This window comes from Aaosphaeria arxii (genome assembly GCF_010015735.1).
Source record: "Aaosphaeria arxii CBS 175.79 unplaced genomic scaffold BU24scaffold_6, whole genome shotgun sequence".
Taxonomy (NCBI): Eukaryota; Fungi; Ascomycota; class Dothideomycetes; order Pleosporales; genus Aaosphaeria; species Aaosphaeria arxii.
In genome coordinates this window covers 1,424,337-1,444,336 of record NW_022983479.1, presented here as the reverse complement: position 1 = coordinate 1,444,336, position 20,000 = coordinate 1,424,337, and the positions used below count along the sequence as shown (strand labels likewise).

General features: G+C 48.5%; 6 protein-coding genes across 6 annotated transcripts; 3 read left to right on the top strand and 3 right to left on the bottom strand.

Annotated features, from left to right (window-relative positions):
* Nucleotides 1–845: 845 nt before the first annotated feature.
* On the top strand, nucleotides 846–2,969 carry BU24DRAFT_434588 (siderochrome-iron transporter-like protein Sit1; the record flags this gene model as incomplete). Its single annotated transcript, XM_033530037.1, has 7 exons — nucleotides 846–1,179; nucleotides 1,308–1,394; nucleotides 1,461–1,810; nucleotides 1,867–2,004; nucleotides 2,056–2,113; nucleotides 2,165–2,506; nucleotides 2,569–2,969. 7 exons carry the CDS (start codon nucleotides 846–848, stop codon nucleotides 2,967–2,969), a joined length of 1,710 nt encoding a protein of 569 aa, XP_033381935.1.
* Nucleotides 2,970–3,149: 180 nt separating this feature from the next.
* On the bottom strand, nucleotides 3,150–4,365 carry BU24DRAFT_494040 (FMN-dependent alpha-hydroxy acid dehydrogenase; the record flags this gene model as incomplete). The annotated part of the gene is made up of 1 exon (XM_033534011.1): nucleotides 3,150–4,365. The coding sequence occupies exon 1, from the start codon at nucleotides 4,302–4,304 to the stop codon at nucleotides 3,150–3,152; it is 1,155 nt and encodes a 384-aa protein (XP_033381934.1). The 5' UTR covers nucleotides 4,305–4,365.
* Nucleotides 4,366–7,109: 2,744 nt separating this feature from the next.
* Nucleotides 7,110–8,163, bottom strand: BU24DRAFT_318153 (carbohydrate-binding module family 1 protein; the record flags this gene model as incomplete). Its single annotated transcript, XM_033522902.1, has 3 exons — nucleotides 7,110–7,174; nucleotides 7,220–7,701; nucleotides 7,751–8,163. Coding segments are annotated over 3 exons (960 nt in total), but the record flags the coding sequence as incomplete, so codon positions are not given.
* Nucleotides 8,164–11,224: 3,061 nt separating this feature from the next.
* Nucleotides 11,225–13,210, top strand: BU24DRAFT_349805 (uncharacterized protein; the record flags this gene model as incomplete). The annotated part of the gene is made up of 2 exons (XM_033523621.1): nucleotides 11,225–11,850; nucleotides 12,034–13,210. 2 exons carry the CDS (start codon nucleotides 11,225–11,227, stop codon nucleotides 13,208–13,210), a joined length of 1,803 nt encoding a protein of 600 aa, XP_033381932.1.
* Nucleotides 13,211–13,615: 405 nt separating this feature from the next.
* On the top strand, nucleotides 13,616–15,475 carry BU24DRAFT_452451 (uncharacterized protein). The gene is made up of 2 exons (XM_033531191.1): nucleotides 13,616–13,803; nucleotides 13,872–15,475. Exons 1-2 carry the CDS (start codon nucleotides 13,678–13,680, stop codon nucleotides 15,309–15,311), a joined length of 1,566 nt encoding a protein of 521 aa, XP_033381931.1. The 5' UTR covers nucleotides 13,616–13,677; the 3' UTR covers nucleotides 15,312–15,475.
* Nucleotides 15,476–15,858: 383 nt separating this feature from the next.
* BU24DRAFT_424591 (glycoside hydrolase family 7 protein) lies at nucleotides 15,859–17,705 on the bottom strand. Its single transcript, XM_033528545.1, has 3 exons — nucleotides 17,340–17,705; nucleotides 16,858–17,284; nucleotides 15,859–16,808 (listed from the first exon to the last, which is right to left on the bottom strand). Exons 1-3 carry the CDS (start codon nucleotides 17,525–17,527, stop codon nucleotides 16,065–16,067), a joined length of 1,359 nt encoding a protein of 452 aa, XP_033381930.1. The 5' UTR covers nucleotides 17,528–17,705; the 3' UTR covers nucleotides 15,859–16,064.
* Nucleotides 17,706–20,000: the final 2,295 nt, after the last annotated feature.

The window sequence follows — 20,000 nt, the reverse complement described above, 5'->3', positions numbered from 1 at the left end:
AATTAATTGATGAATTCTGTAGAAGCATGAAAGATGGCCGTAACATTGTCGAGAAAGATCCATTGCCATACGCATAGAATGATTGAGCATTGCGATGGAGGCTGCGATTCTCAGAGTCGCTCTTTACAAGCAAGTAATGCGCCGGTTAAGGGAATACTGTGTAGAAGGTCAGTCGGCATCTCCGATGCGCTACCGGCTGTCTTGACTCTTGAAACGACTGTACGGGACAAATGTCAGATCTTATTCAGTTACTAGTAGCCGAGGCTAACCAAGCTGTTGGACGCGTCGTACTGTTCTGTTTGGGTCTTTTGCTGTTGCAACCTTGTCCAAGCTCCTTGTAGCTCTGGAAAGTGAAATCCTCGAAAATTTGCCATTCAGGCGGTCGTCCGGCACTTTTATGTAGTGGCGTTGGGTGCATTCATTGGACCCGTTCCGCGTGGCACCCATTTTTATCCCGCCGCTATCACGAAAACGGGCACATTCAATCTTATCAGATGCACTAGCTGGCCTTGGGATCCAGATAGCCCGATGTTGTGCAGTTTTTTCCCTCTCCTTTCCTGACCCTGGGAAAGAAAAGAGGGTAAACTATGACAATTGTGGTGTGTGCAGACGCAGAGACCATGATGGGCGGGTCACGTAGCATCTCTAGAAGACCTTCGCCCTTGGACTTTTCGCCCTGGCTCCCTGGCGGCCAAGCTCTTGTTGTGCCTAGAATTTATCAAATCTACCGATGAAGTGGATGAACCCCATGACATTTAAATACCAGGGCCCATCTTCTTGAAGATCTTCATCGCGAATTCTCCAATCTTTGAACAGATCCACCTGGCTGCCGGTCGCTGTACAGTATGTCTGTCAACACAGAAATCGAAAAGGAAACTCCCGTTGATGTCAACGTCCATGACAAAGATCATAATGCGCCATCAAACGGGTTGCTCGGCGAGAAGTCGCCGGGTGTCGTTCGAATCGAGGCCTTGAATGCTCACATGTCTTTCATCAACCGCTGCTGTATCTTCTTCGGCCTCTTCCTTGTCGCGTATGCTTATGGACTCGACGGAACGCTGAGGGGTGTTTATCAGCCTTATGCTACTGCTGGTTTCAATGATCATTCGCTATTGGCCACCATCAATGTTCTCAGAAGTGTCATTGCCGCTGCCGCCCAGCCTACTGCAGCCAAGATTGGTGCGTATACTTCTAAGCATTTAGTTATTGCGACATACATGCTAATTGATTGACAGCCGATGTCTTCGGTCGTGTAGAGCTCGTCGTGATCTGAATCATCTTCTATGTTGTCGGCACGATCATTGAAGCTTCTAGCCATAGCGTTGAAGCGTTCTGTGCCGGTGCTGTTTTTTATCAAGTCGGCTACACGGTGGTCATCGTCTTGATTGAGATCAGTACGTATTCTTTGCACCATGCATACCTACATTCAATATGCGGCATGTATTAACATCAATTGCTAGTTATTGCTGATGTCACGTCTCTCCGTTCTCGACTATTGGCCTCTTACGTCCCTGCGATCCCATTCTTGATTAACACATGGGTCAGCGGAGACATCAGCCAGCAGGCCGTCAAGAATATCGGATGGCGCTGGGGTGTGGGAATGTGGTGCATCATCTACACCGTCAGCTGCATTCCTCTGATCCTGTCTCTGATGTGGGCGAGCTTTAAAGCGAAGAAGAGCGGAGCCTTGGAGAGCTACAAGACCCCCTACCAATTGCACGGTGGCAAGAACCTGATTGTTGCTCTATTCTGGGCACTCGACGTTCCAGGCATCATTTTGATGATTGCAGTCTTCGGATGTATCTTGGTTGTAAGTTTTGGACTGACTGTAAATCTTCGCCTGAATCACGAAGCTAATTCTCATAGCCTTTCACTCTTGCTGGTGGCGTTCAATCTCAGTGGGGAACAGCCAAGGTCATTGCACCTTTGGTCATCGGCATTCTTTGCGTACCCGTCTTCATTTTCTGGGAGCGCAAGGCTCCTCACCCTATGATCCCATTGCATGTGAGTTAGCAACCTTCCACTCTTCATTAATCCTTACTGACCTGCAACCAGCTATTGAAAGATCGTGCTGTCTGGGGCGCCCTCGGTATTGCATGCACCCTCAACTTCAGTAAGCCATCCACCACCTTATCATTTTACGTCCCACTGACCATTTCCAAAGCCTGGTACATGCAGGGTGATTTCCTATACACCGTCCTCGTCGTCGCCTTCGACGAGTCGATCAAGAGCGCCACCCGCATCTCTTCCCTCTACAGCTTCTCGTCCGTCGTCACCGGTCTCATTCTCGGTGCCATCGTGTTCCGAGTCCGCCGTCTCAAACCCTTCATCGTTGCAGGAACCGTATTGTTCATGGTCGCATTCGGTCTCTTGATCCACTACCGCGGTGGCACAGGCGATGCATCTCACTCTGGTATCATCGGCGCGCAGATCTGCCTCGGTATCGCAGGAGGCATGTTCCCGTACCCAGCGCAAGCCAGCATCCAAGCTGCTACTAAGCACGAGCGTAAGTTTAAACGAGACATTTCCCAACCTAAATCAAATGCATGAGCTCACAAATTTCTCTAGATGTCGCCATCGTCACTGGTGTCTACCTCGCAACCTACAACATCGGCAGCGCGCTCGGAAACACCGTCTCCGGCGCCATGTGGCAGCAAATCATCCCCGGCGAGCTCGAGCGCAAGACCGGAAACTCCACACTCGCTGCCACCGTGTACGCCGATCCGTTTACCTTCGCTACCACCTATCCCGTTGGAACTCCCGAGCGTGATGCTGTCATCGAGGCATACCGACATGTCCAGCGTCTCCTTTGCATTGCGGGTATTTGCTTGTCGTTGCTGTTGATTGGCTTCTCGCTCGCCATTCGCAACCCGAAGCTCGGCAAGGAGCAGAGCTTGGAGAATGCGGAGGAGAGGCCAGAGAAGGGCACTCAGGAGAAGAGGGGTGTTTGGGGTTGGTTGAAGAACTGAGCCGTCTAAAAGCGGTATAGGGCGGGGCCCAACAACGGTATGATACCTATTAATTAATGCAGGAGATGTGACGAAGTGTAGAAAAAAGTTAATAGTAATTTGGAAAAAGTTCGTAATGTTCATCATTTTTCTTTCGCCTACTAATCTCTATTGTTTATCATACAAATGATGTCCTAATATCTAGCTGTACCATCCGTTCAACGCCCTCCAGTCAACCCACTCAGGACCGATCTTCTTGAGATCTCCGATACCACCGTTCGCTGCATCGTTGATGAGCTCGAACTTGAGCATCTCGGTAACCCTCTTGACGCCTTCCTCTCCGTAGATGTTACTGAACATGTAAGGACGGCCAACACCAACCGCACGGACACCGAGAGAAAGGAGCTTGAGCACATCGGAACCATATCGAACGCCACCATCAGCATAGACCTCGACCTGCTTGAAGATATCGGGTTCGTTCTGGTGGATCTCGAGTGCTACCTCGAGAGACGATGGAGCTCCGTCGAGTTGACGACCGCCGTGGTTGGATAGGTAAATGGCCTTCACTCCGTTGGCAACGGCTTCGCGTGCATCATCGACGGTCTGGATTCCCTTGGGGATAATGGGAAGAGAAGTCATGTTGGAAAGAGTGTGGTACTTCTCCCATGTGAGAAGGTTGAGGTCAATGTTTGCGGATCCAACACCGAAGCGTGCTGCACGGTGCCGGATGCCGGTACCAGGTCCGTCGACGGTCAAGACGATAGCCTTCGAGCCTGCAGCTTCGATCTTGCGGAACAATTGTTGGGTCTCGGTCATATTCTCGGTGAGATAGACCTGTTGGAAAAGCACCTGGGAGCTGTTGCCCTTTGCTGCGGTGATGTCGTCCATGGACCTGGAGGAGTACAATGAAGCCATGTACAAGATGTCGCCAGCAGCGGCGCCCTTGACGAAATTGACTTCACCATCAGGGTGAGCATACCCTCCGCGAGCGCAAGGCGCGATGAAGAAGGGGGCAGAGAAGTTATGGCCCAAAATCGTCGTGGGGATCGAGTCTTGAATCTTGGTGACATCCTTCAATACGCGGGGTCGGAGCTTGAAGCGCATGAACACCTCAAGGTTGTTTCGGTAAGACCATTCGCCAGCAGCACCGTTGCGATAATACGTGTACGAAGAGGCATTCATGAACTGGCGTGCAGACCATTGGAAATCTGGGAGACCGACAAGGGACTTGAGAGGTGCAAGAGTACCGTTGGCAACAATCTCTCCGAGTTGCTCCTCGATGCCAGTATCAGGTTCATCGAGGAATGGGCGAGCAGCCAAGGCTACTGAAGCCAAAGCAAGTAGGGAAAGGCGCATGGTGAAGGAGAGACTACGGAAGTGAATGGAGAAAAAAAGGAACGAAGGTACACAAGTAGAAGTGCTGATGACAGCAATGGCAAAGAGTAACAAGTACTGTTATATGTTCTTGAGGAGACGTCCGATAAAGGCCTTGGTCCACGATCGATCAGAGATCAGAGATGAGCAGGGTTACGGACAAGGACAGGGACATGGATGGGGAAGGTGAAAGGAAGCAGTGGCATTGCCTTTAATTTATTTAACGGATAAGCATGTACGAGAATCCAAAGTCGTCATCTCCCTCCGTTGTTGCCAAGCAACGACTACGCATAGCGACTTGCCATTGGAATTTTACTATCCTGGAATCTTGGAGGCTTGGTGGTCTTCTTTTTCCTGTAATCACGGCTACCAGATGCGGTCGAGACAAGGGTGGGCTATAGTGCACCACGTAAGGCCGGTTATGTCCAGCATAATTCATTTAGCAGGAAAAGAATAAATCCTTTCAAGATATCGGCGCCGGCACATTTTTTTCCATCTCGGATCTAGCTGCATGTGTGTACAAGTAATACCATAGATGGCAGGTCGTGTCCTGTCGTTGACAATGTTATGCAGGTCCCGGCAGCACTACCGGCGAATTGCCTAGTCGCACGTTTTTTTTCGCAACCGAACCATGTTTCCTTCTTCCTTTAGGTGGCACTGGGTGGCTATCTGATTAGTTCGTGGCGAGGTCAAGCCTTAGTTATCCTTGCAACGTCATAACGGAGACTGAAACAGAAACAATCAAGCCTCTCGATGGACAATTACACCAGTCTCCATCACATAAATGAGCATTCGTCTCATGTCAAATGAGAAGTGAAGATACAATCAAACACCCAGACTAATTACGTACGGTATCAGCTACAGGTTTAAGTGTATAAGAACCTCTGTGGTATTTGCGACAGCGCGATGAGGACTACAAAACGTATGGGACTAGTTTTATCAGATGATCTGATAAAACTCCGGACCAATTATGGTCAAATCTCCGGACGCGGCTGCATTCCGCCTCCGATATATAAGCAAGACCCTCCTGTTTACCCAACGTGCCAACTTCGGTGCTCTACCCACGCCGATGTTCTTGCGCAATTCTACCATGAAGGGCCGACTCTTTCGCTGCACTTTTACGTCATGTCCTTGGTAGGGCAGGAAATTCGGTTTGTTCGGGTGAACAGAGCCCACCCAAGTTGGTCACCTCGAGGAACACAATCTTTATCAAGTTCAAGTCCGTACCGAGGCTTGATCAACTACAGGCGCTATCTCCATCAAATCATGGCACTCCTCTTTGCAAGATCACACAATTCAATGCTTTGAGGAACGCATAGTCTGAAGACTGAAGGGGAAGGTCGCGGGTAATATCTAAGCTTCCGCCCTCCCGCGATTTGCATACTTACTGAAATGGTCTTGAACATCCCACGACTTGAGTTTACTAGCGTTCCCCATCCTTCATTTGCCGCAAGTTTTGAAATTTTTTACTGGTTATGATCAAGTCGCGCCACATCACGTTCCAGACTCGAATTCGTCTGCCATTGCGTGTATGTCCAGGGCGCAGCAAACCGACTCGACATCGGCTGCTGGGCGAGGACTTGGCATGATCTTTGGAAGAAAAGCATCGGAGCACTCAAGATCCGCCGAATCGGTGGCATTAGCTTGGGCATTGGATACGCTAACAATAGTTCACCGACTTCCGTTCCTGGAGAGGTACATGAGGGACGAGGACGATAGGTCTTCCTCGACTGGGGTCTTGATCTACCCGGACGCATCAAACTCCGACCCTGACTCCGACGTCTCGCACATAAAGAGATAGGAAAGTGGCATCCGCTTATCGCATCACTGAAATGCCTGCCTTACCTCTTCCTTTCTAGAATCGAATTCCGACCTTATCTTGACCGTTGTAGAAAGTATACTATTAGATTTGTTGACCGCAATGCTGGACAATGTGCGGTTATGCCCAGGTCTCCCTGTCGGATTCGGATCTCATATGGGATGAATTTGTGGGTAACCAGAAATTTCCAAGTGACACATTCGGATTCATGTCACCTCTACTACCTCGGACAATGCTAAATTCAACTGTGGACAAGATCGTTGAATACAGACCGACCTGTCACGGGATCAATGTGGTGTGGTTTCAATCTGGTTTTGATCCTGCAATCACAATAGAGTCATAAGTTAAAACAACCCAAAATCTTTTTACAAATTCATATCAAAGGACGGCGATAACTGATGATTAAAATGTTTAATCTAGTCATGGAAACGAGACGCACTGTAAAAGCAGGGTCCTAACAAGACTATCGACTTTCCGTCCAACACCAAGGCCTTGGTTGTTCTTATAAAGGTTCATCAGACCAACATCCTTCGGAAGGCCTACTCCTTGAATTTGGGACTCTTCTTATTTGGCCTTTGGCACTGGGAGTAATAATCATCAACATAGATACAGCTCAGCCCTTGCGCACACCTCGTTGGGCCTTGATATGTCATTCCTATACATGTTAGCAGCACATTCTAACATTGGACGCTGTACTACTACTTACCGCCACACTGATCATAAAGCTGTGCGATCGTTCCTGTCGGTTGATTCGGTCTTGTTGAACTCGGAGGTGGGTTTCCAGGCCTGGTCGGGGTCTGAGCTGGAGGCTGAGGCTGGCCTGGCCAGGTTACATGAGGGCGAGTAAATGTCCATCCTGGCCATCCCGGGTTGGGGTTTCCTGGATTAGAAGCTGCACTGGTCACAACTGGCGGTGGTGCGGAGGACGCTGGGGGGACCCAATTGCTTGCGGGAATGCATTGCCACCACCACTGATCAAAACTCCTGCAAGTAGAGTCTTTGCATCGCGATGGGCCGGTGAAACCCTGACCTGCTTCTTTTAGCACCAACTTGGATCCGATGTGAGATTATTACTTACCTCCGCACTGGTCCCAAGGTTGTGCAATCGTTGGAACAGGAGTTGGTTTGGTGGTAACGGGAGTTGATCTCGTACTCGCGGGATCGGGGAGGCAATAATACGTATCCTCATTATAGAAGGTACAGACTGTGCCTGCAACGCAAACAGTAGGACCACGGTAATTTCTACCACCACACTGGCCCCCTTGCTGGACAGTACCAGATGCGAGAGGCGCCGATGAGGTAGGCGACGGCACCGGCTTCGAAGTGCTTTGCCCAGGTGTAGGATCATCGTTCCTTCTGCAGCCGGAAACGTATGACAGATCTTGAGGGCAAGATACCTTCTCCCAGTTCACCGTTGGATTGTCGGCATTTCTAAACCAATCGAAGCGCCAGTAACAACCAGCTTTCAAAGGCTCTGGGAATGCATCGCACTCATCACGGTGCGCAATTCCACCATATTCCGCGCCCCAGATAGCAGGGCCACCGAATTGCGTGCTGCATCTGTAAACCATATGAGCGTTTGTTCATTCGTACGAATCCTTTTACTCACCCTCGCATGGCACCTTGACCACCTCCAGGGATGGCGAGGTCAAATTGGTCATCTCCAAGGTCGTTACCTGTGTTGACAACCTGTACAATCATCTTCTTCCCATTGACTGAGCCAGAAGTGAATGTAAGCGAGTAGCAGGAGCAACACCAGGCAGTTTCATTCGATGCAACCAGATTGACACCCGCAAAGCCATATGCAAGGTCATTACTTTTCGCCCATGGTGACAGATCAGAACAAGCAAATGAGCCGCCTCCACTGTCGCAGCCGTCCCTCCTGGCTGGATTGACACCGAGATTGTCTCGAGCATCACAAGAGATGACCGGGCTGTTGACTGGGGCCTTGTTGCTCCAGGAACAAGAGTTCTTGCAGCATGACCATCCTCGTGTTGTCGAGCCCGTGCCTTTCACAGCACTGTGAGCAATACCATTTGCAAGGCTAGCGAAAGCTAGGAACGCGATCTTGAAATCAGATACCCTCATCCTGTCAGAGGATGCAAAGAACAAGAGCAGAAGTCGTCGAAGATAGGTATGATCGATGCTGAAAAACTCTCAGACATAATGAAAACTCAGTATTTATACCTATCTTTGATACGATATCCAGATCTGCAAGTTTTCGACTGTTCAACTTTGCGAAAGCGAGACTGACGCTGACTGGTATCCTTAATCAATAATTAATCTCTGCAATCAATGTTTTCTGGTACCTGGCGTCGACAGTGATCCGATGGCGTTGATGAGCACTGCTTTTTTCCCTATCGCTTACAGTATGTCCAGGTCCAACACACATGTGCTGCACGTGTAGAAGATTACATGGTTCCAGAAGCCAGGACAGACTCATATTCGCCTGTTGCTGCCTGTTTCTGTTTCCCCATTTCGCGGGTTCAGGTGTTCCGGATGGTTCTATGATGTCCAATTGCGATATCGTCCAGGACCAGGACTGAATGTTAATTTTCGCCTGTGTATGAAAATAGACCTCAATCATATCATGCCAACATCGTTGCTCAATATCCCAACAGAGTGGATATCGGTTCGAAGCGAGCTTCTTGATTTCTCCCGGAGTTGTGGCATGAGCAAAGCGCATCTGCGCACTGCATGTTCATCAGCACATGGTGAGAATGTTCAATGCTCCTTGGAGCGCTTGATTCGTCTCTTAATTTGTTCATCTGTAGCCGGAATCTTACAGCATCAAATTGATCCTACAGAGACTCCATTTCGTCCAGTTTGTTCCTTCTCTCCTACCAGTCATCTAGACATCTCCACACTGACTATATTGCGATCATTCAATAACTGAGAACATTTCTACATACGGAACTACAACTATCTCTTCACCAAAGGGAGTTATAAGTTCAGTCGAATTAAATTGATGAATGCTGAGCGCCGCCAGTCGAGTGAGTATCTACCGCTCTAAGCATACACAAACAGATCGGATGAATCGACTTCACAAAAGCTTTTATTTCCAAGCGAGGTTCCGAGTTTTCATATTCAAGTCGACCAACTCCTCGTATTCGGGCCATAGGAACCAGAGTGCACATCCCAACATGCTCTTATCCAGATGCGTGGGTCAGCCCAATCCCTGCTCGAACCAAACTTACTCGAAGACAGCAGTCACCCCATTGGTTACTTCTCGCTTAGTATCATGACAATGTATCTACCGTTTAGTACTCTACATATATGGCTGCACTGAGGTACTTAAGATGTTACTCTACTGCTCACTGGCTTGCTGCAACCTCTGTTCGGTATCTGACAATGTATACTTGATCGAATATAGCCTGGGCTTCTGGAGTCCTCGAAGACTGCTTCCAGAACGTGGGATGCAGCCGCAAGAGCAAATGAGATGTTTGCAGGACGCCAATGTAATAAACCTTGAGCCATGCAAGTTAGAACCGATTACCAGGGGTGCGGGATTTGAATTGGGTCCAATTGGCATCGGCGCGATCAATTAGTCGGGACTACAAGCCTCAGACAAACGACCTCAGGTCTAGCGACATCACTTTGCCTTAGGTAAAGCAGCACACGTTGCAGAAGTCTGAGCCTGCAAGTAGGATTAATTAAGACACAGCAAATTCTGCTCGCTTCTAACTTGGGATTGTCGTAAACGACTGGACTCTCTTATGCCAACTGTTTGCTTGGAGACCCAAGTTGCGTGCCACCCACGGATAAAGCCATGTTCGCTCATCACAAGCCATCACACGGTGCATTGTTTTAGTGACGAGACCCGAACAACGAAGCATCAACTATCATGGTGGAATTGGTCGATTCGAAACAAAATCGTACACGTCCTATCTTAAATCGTATCTTACAAACACTGCCTGCGGACGGAAGATAAATTTCACGATAGGAGAGAAGATTCCGGAAGTGTTAGAAGGAGTCAACGGAAAACAATTGCCATTGTCAACTTGTTCAACTGCCTCAATCATACGCTCCAAGGGAAGTTGGAAGCGAGCAAGCCATGATCAAACCTTCATCCGGAGGTGGTACGTGTCACATGTTACAGATTTGAAGCCTGAGCGGCCCGGCCTTGGCGCACGGGTACTCCTTCCACCTTGACAGCTCCACACCTTATCATCGTGAACATTTACACACAGGGTGACCCGGCATATTCACAGTTGCATATGTGTGATTGTTTGTAAGATTTTGTATTGTTCACAGGTGTAGCATCTCACTTCGCGACGACGTGTGGTAAACGCGCAATGGCAATTTGTGTGCTCGTCCGAATCTCTCCTGAGGGTCGCGAAACGGGCTGGAACATTTCACACCCATCGAGTTTCACGTCGGCTCCGCGATATGGTCCGCACAAACATTAGCGATTGATCTCCGCGTCTATACAATGGCATCCAGTTCCGTTTCCCTTCGATATGTACAAACTTTTGTGATCAAAATTTGCCTTCCGCGCAGCGCGCGCAGCACCACGAGCGATTTTCTTTTGTCTTTTCATTACTACTTTCTCCGCCGCATTGTCTCCATGGATTGGTGATTGGGCTACTATACTGAATGATTTTATTTCACTTTGCATATGTTCTTGGGATTGCTCATCTTAGTTGATACTCCTGTTCTCTCCAAGACATAGAACCAGGACCTTAAGGCACCATTTCCTGCACCTGGTCGCGAGATCGAGCGTCAATCACCATCACAATTGCGCTTTATTTGAAAGAGTCTCCTGGCGGGCCTATTTCCTGAAAATGAGTGATAGCAATGGAGAGCTGGGTGACATTCGGTTGGCCCATCATCAGCGCCATCGAGGAGCTTCTAATAAGCTGATCTCATACACATACTGGGGTACTATTTGTGCTTTAATCTTAATTCAAGTATCGTACAAACTGTACAACAGGATGGCCCGGAAATTGTATGTGTATATCCCATTAACATGTTGATGAAAACGAGTTCAACTAATGTTGACATATCATGTAGCACGCTCCAGCGCGCCCCATCCCATTCAATGTTTGGTAAATTCGTCGCATATCTTTCGGCCATCGCTATGATGTCTTTACCACGGCTTCCTCGCTCCACGATTCTGGCGGTCACTTTGGGGCCATTGTTCGTCATTTTTGCATACATCGGAACCATTGCCATCCTTCTGGTGACGGTCGACGCGCCTCGGTTTTCAACACATTTCCTAGACGATGTAGCCTTCCGAGCTGCGTGGATAACAGTCGCTCAAGTCCCTCTCATCTACCTCCTATCAGTCAAGTGGGGTCCTCTCAATATTCTTGGATCAATCTCTTACGAACGAATAAACTGGATACATCGATGGGTGGGTCGGACTTTATTCCTTTCAGCCTCCACTCATATGGGTCTTATGATGCAATCGATATCATTCACCGAGCTTTTCAAATCTTCGGACAAAGCTATGAGTGTCATTCGCAATGGAGCTGGTGCGTATGGACTCCTTTTCTGGATCGCGATCTCAAGTATTCTGCCATTGCGTCGACGATGCCACCGAATGTTTTACATAAACCATTACATTTCGACGTTGGCGTTCTTGTGGTTCGTTCTTCAACACGTCCCCAGCTATGCCCGACCTTTCGCCTACCTGGCCTTGAGCTTTGTTCTTCTCGACAAGCTGCTGTTTTCAATTATGTTCTTGAGCAAAAACATTTCAATAAAGTCCACCACAAGCGTCTTCCGCCACTCTCGAAAATCGAAAACACAGACGCATCTCTCATTTGGACATTCTGTCAAGATGATGGCACCCGCTGCAGGTCCATTCGGTCTCGCAGTCCATGTGCCAGACGAGCATCCGAAAGAAGCGACCGTCATAAAAATCTGCAATGTTCAACAGGCATGGAGACCAGGACAACATTTCCGGGTATACATTCCCGCACTGGGGAAGTTTGAGATGCATCCCTTCACTCCAGCGACTTGTTCAGACCTGTCCAACGTCTCGGAACCCCTTGGAGGGCTTTCCAGTGTCGAAGAACACGTCTCACTCATGTCCGAAGTGCCACCATCCATGAGCGACATGACTCTAATGATTAGAGCCCATAAAGGGTTTACTCGAAGGCTGGCGGACTATCATTTGAAATGGTTGTCCTTGCCGTGTCCCAACAGCAGCAAATCATCATCAACTTTAACTGCATACTTAGACGGACCTTATGGCGACCCGCCACGCTGGCAAGATTATGAAGCCCTAGTATTCGTCGTCACCTCAACAGGAGTCAGCTTCAGCCTGGCTGTTCTAGATTACCTAGAACAGTTGTGGCTGAAAGGCGAAGACGTGCAGACTCGAAAAATCCGTCTTGTTTGGATCGTGCGACACCTCGACCCCAATTTCGAGGCCACGGTTCTGGAAACACTGGCCAGACGTTCTATATTATTGCGAGATGCTGGTGTGCGCCTTGCTTTTGAAGTTCACACCACATGCCCACATTCTCAGGTTGTGGAGGTAGAGAGAAACTCGCCTTTTAGCCACCAACGTCGGCCCTCATACTTCCGCGGAAAGCTTCTACGAATCATCAATCCTGACGATATCATTCGAGGCGCATATGAACACAAAGAGGTGGAAAGAGAACCCGAACACAGCGAGGTACGGTCGAGCGCCTCGAGCGATGGCTCGGCGACCTTAATCGACGAGCGGGAAAGGCAGTCAATCTCAGAATTAGAAGAGGTGCCACTCCACCCTCAAGAGCGGAGAAGGTCCTCCTACCTGCCTTTGCTATTCCACCAAGAAGAGCGTGCTCAAGCCAAGCCTCGGTGCAATTGCGCTGAAATACAACAACAGTACCACAAATTGAAATCGCAGCCGTATGTAGATTTCGTTACGCGCCGTTATGGGTCGCGGCCGGACGTGTCCAAAATCATGAAGGGTTCAATTGCTCCGTTCGAAGAAATCAAAGCAATGGTTGCGGTTTGCGCGAACGAACACATTGCAAAGACTGCGAAGAACGTCGTTGCTGAGATGAATATCGATTATGCGTTCGATAGTCGGGCACGGTGTATTAACATATTTACGGAAGGTTTTAGTTGATGGAGTACTATATGATAGTGTGAATGATAGGTCAAAGAAAATGACAGGAGCCTTACAATGATTTTTGTTGTTAATTGGTGATAAATTTATGTCCATTGAAAATGCGATGAGTTGTGACAACTGAATGAGCAACTTTAATCGGACAGAACGATAGTTCTCATAATTACAATTATTCAAACAATGCATAACGAATTTGATATTGATCGTCTATTTACCGGAATTGATCATCATAAATTAAGTAAGACCGATACTCGTTTGTTGTTTGTTACAGCAAGGAGCAGGTGAAAGGACATTGTATTACATAAGCGGCTTCAACCTTACTTCCAGAGCAATCACGCGTCATCCTCATTAGTTACAACTCACACTTGCAATGCCACGATGCCGCCTCCAAAACCCTTCCTGACAGAACAAAATCAAAGCCTGGAATTGAGAGCGGAGCCGACTCTGCAGGGACAGGTCGCCCCGCCATGTCGCTGAGGAGCCGCGGACACGAAGGTCGAATCGGTGTACGAGGAACCACAACGCGTGCGCGCGGTCGCGGTCGTGGTCGAGGGCGAGGGCGAGGCCGAGGCGGATCTTCGAAATTCGAAGTTGTAAGACTCACGAAGTCAATTTGGCTTTTCAGCTTCATTGCATGGTCTTCGATACTAATTGAACGAAGTGGGAATGGGAAAATTATACCCCCAATCGCGAGATATATGACTCGCTTTATCTCCTCCGCAAGGCCCCGCCTACGATTACCCCAAGTCTCTCCGTCGATTCCCCGATACCGCATACTCAGTCTCGGATCTTAGGTCGTCAGTCCATTCTCGTCGAGGGCGCAACGCGACAAGTGTATCGTGTGCGGGTGCGGTACTTTCGTCCAAACCCCAACGCCGAGGACAAGAACGAGTCACTGAGTCAGTGCTGGAGAGAAGAATTGGAAGATGTGGATATAAGTCAGATTCTGGATGTCGTCTCTCAGCGTGAGCTCGAACGATATGAAAATGCGGAGTTCAAAGCGCAAGCCGAGGCCGAGGCGATCGCTCGACGTCTAGAGATGGAAGAGCGTGAACAGAGGAGGTTGGAGAGGAATGCTCGTCCCCTGGGTGCAATGCGGGGTAGAGGATATTCTGCGCTAGGATCTGAAGTGCCCGGCCTATCTGTAAGATCTCGAGGACGAGGAAGAGGTAGGGGCAGGGGTAGGGGAAGAGGCAGTGTACGTGGAAGGGGACCGGGAATTGATGCGCAATCTATCCTTACGGAAGAGGGACCTCTCAAGGAAGGACAAGAAGAAGAAAGCGATGGCGATCGAAATTTGGCCCTACTACAACTCAGCATCGATCGCGAGGAGTCTCTGCAGCGAATTATTGCGGATGCTGAACTGGACTCTGTCGATGAAGACGAAAACGGAGCAGAGATCTTGAGTGTGAAAACATCTTCGCCTGGTCTCATGCGCTCTACGTTTGTCGCAAATAGCGCACTTCCTACCTCACCCCTCACTATTCTCCGCGGGCGGCCCGAAGTGCCAGATATCGACGAGACCGACGAGGAAGAAGATCCACAACCAACCATCAGGCGACACTTACTGAATGGGGCACATCGACCCAAAGTAGTATACAATTCAGAAGAGGCCAGCGGAGGAGAGAGCATATCCCCGCCTCCCAAAAGGCAAAGGACAGAAAGTCAAGGGCCATTTCGCAGGCCGCCATCCAACGATGGTCTTTATGGGACCCAAATTTCAGACACAGACTTGATGGAGAACTTATATTCTGCATACGATGCGCCGGAGTCGCATGCAACACCTGCTACTGAACCTTTGAGAAATGGGGAGAGCACGACGGACATTCCTCAAAATGGCATGAATCGCCCTAAACCAGAATCCGAGTTGGACGAGAAAATTATCGATGAATCGGAGGAAGAATATGTTGTCGAAGCCATCTTGGACCATATACTTGAATCTGGTATCAGATACTATCTTGTGAAATGGGAAGGATTCAAAGACGCCAAAGATTGGCTCACAGAAGACCAACTCGAGGGCGCTGGTGAGATGGTACAAGAGTATAATGAAAAGGTCCGTCGCCGAGAAAAGAAGGCCAGGAAGTTGGATACTCTTATCTGACACGTTATCGTTCTCCTTCCAAACTTCGAGAAGTTTGTTATTCCTGTTCATTTTTAGATACCCCTGCTTCAATTACTTTTCCATCCAGCGCTCACCGCGCGAAAACAACAGGCCCAATTTTGATACTTGATTGACCTTCCAAACATTTGCCACTGAATACGACCAATGACGAAACTACAAGTTCTGATAATTGTCATCGGCGGGTAGGCATGGCATCACCTATTGCCACATTCCCGGGATCTATAATAATCAGAACAATTCGGTTCATGCATACTATACTTGAACATAGCCTTAGACAGCGGGTTTGATTATAGACATGATCAAAAATCGAACGCCTAATATGTGCTGATGTATTCACACCGTAGTACGAACAGACTGACAAGCATGGTCCCAGATAAGGTGTACTCCCCGTATACACCCTGGTTCATGCATCTTAATTTCCCCGTAGAACGTTTAATTTATTTAGACTCACGAACGGGCTACCCGGTCGCAATGCCTACAGCCTTCACCAACTAGTGATAAGCCAAGTTTCTGAAATGGATCAAGGACGATCAGTACTACAGTCAAGCCGTTTAAGCTTTTGTAAGTATTGGCGAACAAGCTTGTCATAAACTACAGCGCGAGGCACAATCATGATACAGCAGAAGTTCTCAATTGATAAAAAGAGTGTGAGAGCTATTTGAAGCGGAAAATTTAGCGACAACCATTGCAATCACTATGCTTGTACAGTGATGTATCTGTACGTCTATTTTCTTAGCCGAAGGTAGAGTTCAATGGGCCAAACTTGATGTTGGAGTAGATGACGGAAGCATCAGCACTCTTGGATTCAACATCAGCAGGTACACCAGAACCGGTTTCGCACTCGCCACGGCCGATTCCAGGGACGCTCGGGTCCTTGTCAGTTGGGTAGGTGGAGTCGAGCCAGAGCATGTTGGCGTAATGGTCATCCCACAAGCTCATGACAAGAACCATACCCTGTTGCAGAGCCTTCGACATGTTGGCCATGCCACCCTTATCTTTGAAGGTGTAGGTATCGCCGAAGACCTTCTTCTGAGCATCGCAGAACTTGGTGGTGATGGAGTTACCTTCGACGCCAGCAATCTTGGAGTCGGAGTTGGGGATGACCTTGCCGCCCTGGACGTAGAAGCGCTTGATTTCCATGCTATCACCGCTGCCGACGAATTGAGTGACGACGGTGAACTTCTTGCTTGTGTCGACAGTCTTTCCCTTGCCGTAGAAAGTCTTGTCGCCCATGCGGTATGAGTTGAAATCACAACCATCGGGATCGCAAACACCTGTATAACGGTCTGCAGAGTAGGTTCCACCACATTTGTCGCCGTCGCAGCGGCTCTGCTCGATCGTGGAGCAGGAGTGAGGAGTCACGGCAGTGGAAACAGAGTTCGCTTCCCAGATATCCATCTCAGCACAGCAGGAGCCATGGCCACCAACACCTGCGTTCTGATCGTTCGATGATGCTGTCCAGCCCTCGGCATTACCCTAAACAAGGTCAGAATACATAAATCACCCGGAAACAATTAATTCATACCTCTCCGTTGATGAACTTGAGATCTCGTGGGCATTGCGCATCGCAGTAGCCGGTGCCGTATTTCGCACCAGCCTTGTTGGTGGAGTACTTCTTCATACCACCATCTGCATCCATGGATACAAAGTAAAGAGCTCCGTTCAATCCACAGGGTAGGTTGGAGAGGTCCACATCGAAGGTGAACTCGTTGTTCGGGGCCAACTTGAACATCTCATAGGTTGTATCGTCCTTCATGAGGTACGTGCGAGAGCCGATGTTGGTAGAGTACGAACCCTTAGTGACGAATTTCAATTGCAGAGAGTTTCCGCTTGCAGTGATACCATATGTTCCCTTGTAGTCTGCTCCATCCAAAGCGCAGTTGGAAGCGCAGTCCTTGTTGGTGGAGCAAAGAGTCGAGTTCCATTCGTTACCGGTATAGCAGTTGGTGTATCTTGGATGGGTCAACAGGCTTTCATAACGAGAAATCTAAAACAGTCAGGATTTACCCAGTCTTAGTATGAAGCCATCGCCAATTGGCATCGATGACGATTTTGCCGTTCTTAGTCGTACAACTGCCCTTTGCAGTGCATGTCTGCCATGTCATGCCGGGATGAGTCTCAGTTTGTTGAGTACCAACCAATTGACCCTGGGCCAGGGCCACAAGAGCGGAAGTAACAGCGAGAAATCGATACATGATGGTGAACTGTGGAAACTTGTCGATGTGATGAAGAGAACCATCGAGGAATATGCAGACCTTAAATAGGGCCCGTTGCAAGACTCTGGAGGGTCTCATGACAATTGGGAGACCTCATTTTCGAAAGGGGCAGCCGGAACGTCGGGAACAGAAATTTAGATGCTCCCCTGGACATGGGTGAATCCTGTGTCATTAATTATTGAGGAATTGATCAACGAATACCCAAGTCGCGGGTGTAGATGCGGAGGTACTTTGATCAGAATGATCCTGCAGTGATTCATCAAAACTGCTACCGAAAACATGAGCACAATAAACGGATGTACTTTCAGTTGCGGCAAAATTTGAACTAGCCGATGAGATCTTGTGACACCGTCTGGAAACAAGACTGAGTTGACGTGGAAAATCGACACATATCTCTGAACCTTTCCAGAAGAGGATTGAGAGCCGAACAGGGGAGAGGTCGGGTTATCTGAGGAATTCATAGTGAAGATTGAATGGAGGACATCTTCCGCAGGCGAAAGAGACGAAACGAGTCCCCTGATTCTAGTGGTGGACAGATGTAAACGGAACGTAGCTTGCCAGTCTTTCATGGGCCTCTATATTTGCATGGGCCTGAAGTTTGCTCTTTTGTATTCTTCCGGCCGTGGTTTTGTTGATCCTGGCATAGTGGCGGGAGGCGGGCCTTCTGAAGCTGCTGTACGTACATCCAACACAGCCCTGGACAAAGAAGCAGCGTGATCTAGGATAGGTAAAATGATCTTTTGGAAATGTATTCCTTTGGCAGACTTTTAGACTGCTATCAAGCATCATACTCAAGCTTTTCTCTCAAGCTTTTCTCTTAAGCTTTGCCCAGCTGGTGCCTAGCATGGCTTCAATCTTGACAGTTCCTTCGAGAAAGATAACCTTGCAACAGGCCTTGGCTCGAGGATGGAATGTTCCATCCAATTTACAACCTGTTCTTGTATGGCTCCAACAACATACTCTAGATCATCTATGTGCAGTCTCAAGGGAAGTGTTTCGGTAATTTCTGCGCGGAATAAATTAGATGTGGTAAAGATAGATGAAAGTGGGTTGATTTAGGCTCACCTCGTGTACGTAGATTTGCGGGGGAATGCAGGGGTACGAGTAAAAGGTCGCGCGAAGCGACACTCCGTTGCTTTGAGCCCCATACTGATCTCCTCTAGAGATCAGTGATTGGATCAACAGCATCTGTTCGATACCCTAGCCTCCGGGCGACCATGCAACTCTGCAAAGTGCAAAGTCTGACAAGACATTGCTTTAATGGGCGAACAGACATAGGGTGTCTATGATGTCGCACAAGGCTCGAAGAGATAGGATTGGTGGAATCAGCTAACGATTATAGAGTCGGCACGATGACATATGCCGGCGGCTTGTTACTGAAAGCATGCTCTATATGACCAGTAGCACGACCCGGAGGAATCATCGCTGCAACCCGAACGAAATTCCCGACAAGGAACAACGTGCAACCACTGGTTAGTTGCTCGTGACAGGTGTTACGTGAATTCATCGAATTCAAGTACCCCTGATTCTCGAAATGGGAACCAATCGTAGTAGATCATGTGTCGAAGAGGACTGTAGGCAAAGACAAGGAATTGGTAAGGATCTAACCGCACGATAACGATGCGTTGCGTGGTTCAGCGGTGCCATTCATGTATCTAGATACATTACGGCAAAAAGAAGAGAAAATGACCTGGAAACAAGGTGGAGGCTCTGCAACAGCCTTTTCCAAGGAGCGAGGTACCGCACCGTACCTTAAGTACAAGCAGCAGGTAAACTTAGCTACTTGAAACTTCTGTCATCATGCGGAAGCACGGAGCGGATAAAAGCATGCGAACTAACTGCCAAGTAGAACAAGTAGCAAATGTTTTGGAGTATCGCCATCCAAGAAGCTTGGAGGCTCTGCAGATAGAGTGCGCATAGTGTAGCAACCCAGGAACGGGGTGAGCTAACGGATGGATGGGAAGATTTAATTGGGAAAACCCGATAATGCAATAGCATCAAGATAGGATCAGGCGCACCAACCTTACTGATGCATATTCTACAGCTATGGAGGATACACATGTTGGTAAAGCGACTTGAAGATCCTGCAATAGTAATCTACAGGTGAGCTGGTAGAACAATTCGCGCAATGTACGACAATGTCTCAGAAAGGATGAGATTTGCTGTGACCAATAACGAGAATGAAAGGAGGCGGCTCAACGCACCGGTTAAATCCAAAGTTTGGTACTTTCATATGTCACGAAGCTGTGCTCAATATTTATGTGTTTCTGCGATGGTGTGTGATGAGTACCACAGAGTACTTATTGGTTATAAACGCATAGAGAAGGATGGAAATAATATGACAAAATCTGGTCGAACAGAGGGTCACCTGAATAAGAGGATTCTCGTCGCATCGCTTTGTGGATGATGCGAATCGACCCGTCTTGCGATGTTCAATTTACTCCCTTTCCAG